The 4,752-nt window shown below is 35.2% G+C and overlaps 1 protein-coding gene across 1 annotated transcript; it reads left to right on the top strand.

Moving 5' to 3' along the window:
* The first annotated feature begins 2,478 nt into the window (after positions 1-2,478).
* LOC127137048 (uncharacterized) lies at positions 2,479-3,309 on the top strand. The gene has a single exon (XM_051063546.1). The coding sequence runs from the start codon at positions 2,479-2,481 to the stop codon at positions 3,307-3,309; it is 831 nt and encodes a 276-aa protein (XP_050919503.1).
* The last annotated feature ends 1,443 nt before the right edge of the window (positions 3,310-4,752 follow it).

Here is a 4,752-nt window from a genome sequence, read left to right as displayed (position 1 = left end):
TAAATTTTCGAGGACGAAAATCTTTTATTGGGGGAGAGTTGTAACAACCCAATTTTTTTTAGTGTTGAATTATTATACTATTATTATTATAATTTTAATTTAATTATGTGGAGTATTAATTAGTTCATTGGTGTATTAATTCATTATCTAGTGGATATGAGAAATAATTAAATAATAGAATTAATTAATTAACTTGGTTGCATAGTGAGTGGTTAATTATTTAATTTAAATAGAGGTATTTAAATATTAGGTATTACTGGGCCTAGTGATAAAATTAGACGATTTAAGCCCAACTAGAATACTATTATAAATAGTAAGAGTGGAGGAAGTGAGAATTAGAATTCACTTGAGCACTGAAAGCAATAGAGAAAGAAGAGAGGTAAAACGAGAGGAGTCAAGGTTTCTATCAAATTGACAAGGTAATGGAGGAAATCCTTATTATTATGGGTTAGTATGATTGGGTCAATGGGTAGGAACATGTTTTAGGTTGAAATCCTTAATTGGCATGATTTGGAATTATTAGGTCTTGATAAATACTCTTAAATTGTGATGATTAAATTATGCTAAAACTGTGAATGAATATATATTTGGATGAGTCATAATTTTCTGAACGTGTAGCTTCTTACGAAATCGAAATCGGAGGTCCGGAAGTCCTCCAACGATGAAAAATGCGGGGAAATCTGCATTCTGTTTCGTGTTAGCGCAGGAACAGCTTTCTGTTTTGCGTTAACCGGTTAACCCAGGGCGTTAACCGGTTAACACTGTTGCGATATTGAAAAATTACATTCTGTTTTGCGTTAACCGGTTAACCCAGGGCGTTAACCGGTTAACACTGTTAAAAATTGCCAAGAAGCGCATTCTGTTTTGCGTTAACCGATTAACCCATGGTGTTAACCGGTTAACACTTTTATATTATTGAAAAATTGATATTTAATTGTTGTGTGCGTTTTGGAATGAAATCTATGTGTACCTATTTGATGGTTGGCCTATATTGGTGAATAAAATATTGTACGAATGTGTATGTATACCATTATTGGATTGTGAATGATTTCTGGTTATGGATGTGATGATATGTGGTGATGAATGTGTATACGTACCAACTGTGAGTTATGGTGGTATGTGGTATGTTAAGATGATATAGATCTTAATTGCATATGGGCAGGTATGTGTGCATTCATTCATAGCATGGTTGACTTCATTGTGGAAGTGGTGAAACTGTGGGTTCACATGAGCAGACGTTGATTCTTACTTGGAATCAGGCGTAGTATTAAGTGGTGATCCTTCATTGGAAACAGACGTAGCAGACGTTAATCCTTAATTGGGATTAGGCGTAGTTTTAAGCGATGATCCTTCATTGGAAACAGACGTAGGGCTTTGGTCTTGTCCGGATCGGAAGCGTGGCTTGGATTCTAGACATTAAATCGGAAAGCGGTGAAACTTTGAGTTCACATTGGGGTACCACATGCATGGAGTCACATTGTCTTGCATAGAGTCGTCTATAGTTATGTGATCATTGAATGAATGTATTGATGTGAGTGTGATGTACATTTGAAATATGTGGAATGATTGTCTATTAATATCATTGATATAATAATACGAAGTGTGATGAATTCTTTAATTGTGTTTTAATTCATTGTGCCTTATTATGCTATTTCATAATGATTTGGAATTCTCACCCTTTCTGTTTGAATGTTACCTTTACATGGGTATCGTGCAGATACTACAGAGTAGTATTGCTGGATTAGGTGGACGGTAGCTCGCTCAAGATTAGCTGGAGAGTTTGCGTATTTAGTTTGAAATTTGGTAATGAGTCAATGCTCTGGTCATGTAACACTGGGTAGATTAGTGGTATTGAACTCGTGTCTTATTTTGATATGCTTTATGCCATTAATTGTTTTATTTTATTTGAAGTGATTATTGAGAGATGATCATGGTATGGGACATGGATCATATTATGAAATACATGAGTATTCTTTATTTTCCGCTGCGAACGCATATTGCTTGAATATTCATGATGAGTGAAATGTGTTATTTTGAATGACCAGGTGTATTGTTGGTTTTTGAAAGTTTTAAGTTTTGAAAACGTCGATGTGACACCCTTTTCTTTATATGCATGCTTATTTACTCTGATTATATGCTAAATAATTTGGGGTTGAAAAAGGGGTGTTACATATCACACTTCGAAGTGGAACAAAATTAGATGAACAAGTTGAGCCAAGAATCTAAAATCCAGCCATGTATCAAAATTCTGGTAAGGGAACCGAAAAGGTAAACGAACCAACCAATGATGGAAAGGAAGACGAAAGTGGAGAGGCAAAAGATAAAGAACCACCTTATGTGCCTCCACCACCATACAAACTACTTATAGCTTATCCTCAAAGACTTGTTAAGTCCAACAATGAAGGACATCTCAAGAAATTCGTAGAACTTCTTAAGCAACTTAATATCACTATACCATTCACAGAAGCCACTACATAAATGCCTTCATATGATAAGTTTCTTAAAGAGATTCTATCCAACAAGAAAAAACTTGAGGATGATGAAACGGTTATGCTTACTGCCGAGTGTAGCGCTATTATTCAAAACAACACGCCTTTTAAACTAAAAGACCCAGGTAGTTTTTCCATACCATGTGTAATCGAAAGTTATATCATAGATAAAGCTCTATGCGATTTAGTAGCCAGTGTTGGTTTAATTCCCTTATCCACATGCGAAAAAATCAATCTAGAAGAATTAAGACCAACAAAGATTTCTTTACAACTAGCTGATCGTTCTGTTAAATTTCCAATAGTTATGCTAGAGAACATTCTCATTCGTATCGGACAATTCTATATTCCTACAGACTTTGTAATAATGGATATAAAGGAAGATTCCTACATCCCTATTATTTTAGGAAGACCTTTTTTAGCCACAGTCGGAGCCATCATAGATGTGAAGAAAGGAAAGCTAACATTCAAAGTTGGAGAAGAAAAAATTGAATTTCTCTTAGCTAAATTCCTACAAGCACCAACTATAGATGACTCATGTTGTTTCCTAGACGTCATCAATGAATGTGTGAAAGAAATGGAGAATGAACCATCTAAGTATATTGAAGTACTAAAGATTCCAATACCTTATATATTTGCAGATGATAAATTGTGTGAGCCATACGTAGATGACAGTCTAAGAGAATGTCTAACACTAACACCAAATATAATACCATGCCCAAAGAAATCTTCAATAGAACTCAAAACACTACCCAAAGATCTAAGGTATGAATTCCTAGATACCGAGCTTGAACGACCAGTAATAGTCAACACTGACTTATGACAGATAGAAATCGAAAAGTTACTCCATGTCTTAAGAAAATATCCAATAACTCTAGGCTATAACATCTCTGACTTAAAAGGAATAAGTCCCTCTCTATGTATGCATCACATTATGCTATAAGAGGATTATAAAACCTCTAGAGAGCATCAGAGAAGAGTAAATTCTATCTTCAATGATGTAGTAAAAAATGAGGTACAAAAGCTATTAGAAGCAAGAATTGTATACCCGATATCCGATAGTAACTGGGTCAGCCCGATACATGTAGTTCCAAAGAAAGGAGGTGTTACCGTTGTTAGTAATGAGAAGAGTGAATCCGTAGCAAAAAGAACTCAAACTGGATGGAGAATATGCATAGACTATAGAAAATTAAATAAAGCCACTCGTAAAGATCACTTTCCATTACCTTTCATTGATCAAATGCTTGAACGACTGGCTAAACATTCTCACTTCTGCTATTTAGTCGGATACTCAAGATTCGTTCAAATTCCTATCCATCATGATGACCAAGAAAAGACTACTTTCACATGTCCTTATGGTACATTTTCCTATCGACGAATATCGTTTGGATTGTGTAATGCTCCTGCAATATTTTAGAGATGCATGATGTCGATCTTTACGAATTTTGTAGATAACATAATGGAAGTATTTATGGATGACTTCTTGTAAGACCCCAATTTTTGACCCTAAGATCCCTCATGGCATCATAGCATTGCATTGCATAAGCCTCAAGGATCATTGAGCATCTTGCTTCCTTTCCCTGTGGGTGGGATCTCTTTGAGAGTGATTATTGATCACCAAGCATGTTTGTATTGTATATCATTGCTTTTCTCATTTGTTTACTAACCAAAAAGTACAAAAAATATGTCATTAACCTTTGCTACTTGCAGCTTAAGCAATCAACAAGTCAAGCACATCAGGTGAATCCTTGGTACAAGAGATAAGGCATTTTCCTTGAGATGAGGACCATGTGATCATTATAAGAGCTTATATGAGCTAGGGTTGCATTTTGAAGCAAATTTTCCAGGTGGTAGAGGCCCAAGTTCATCAATGCATTTTCAGGTCATCTGAGGCCCATAAAAGTCAACTAAAAGTCAACTGAGGGCTATGAGTTGGGGAAATGAATTTCTTCATCCCATTCATGTTCATACAAGGCCTATTAATCATGCCTAACATCTATCTTGAAGAATTTGAAGTCAAATCAAAAGTTTCCAAAAATGGAAAGTGACTTGTAATTTCAAGTTTCCAAAAATGGCAAGTTTTTGGTTCACATTCAACTTAACTTTCCAACATCAAATAAGCTTCAAATGAAATTTTGGTGAACATGAAAGTTGAAGATCTTCCTCTCCTCGTTTCAAAAAGTCCAAGATCATGAGCATCTGATGAATGGTTGAGAAGATATAGCCAAATGATTGCAATGTGTACATGGAGGTTCAACATGGCATA

The sequence above is a fragment of the Lathyrus oleraceus genome, chromosome 4 (assembly GCF_024323335.1).
Source record: "Lathyrus oleraceus cultivar Zhongwan6 chromosome 4, CAAS_Psat_ZW6_1.0, whole genome shotgun sequence".
In the NCBI taxonomy this organism is placed as follows: domain Eukaryota; kingdom Viridiplantae; phylum Streptophyta; class Magnoliopsida; order Fabales; family Fabaceae; genus Lathyrus; species Lathyrus oleraceus.
Note: the sequence above shows the minus strand (reverse complement) of the source record. Positions and strands in the feature narration are given on the sequence as shown.

Excerpts from the sequence above, each read along its gene's own strand:
- LOC127137048 (XM_051063546.1), top strand. The coding sequence starts at position 2,479 with ATGCCTTCATATGATAAGTTTCTTAAAGAGATTCTATCCAACAAGAAA.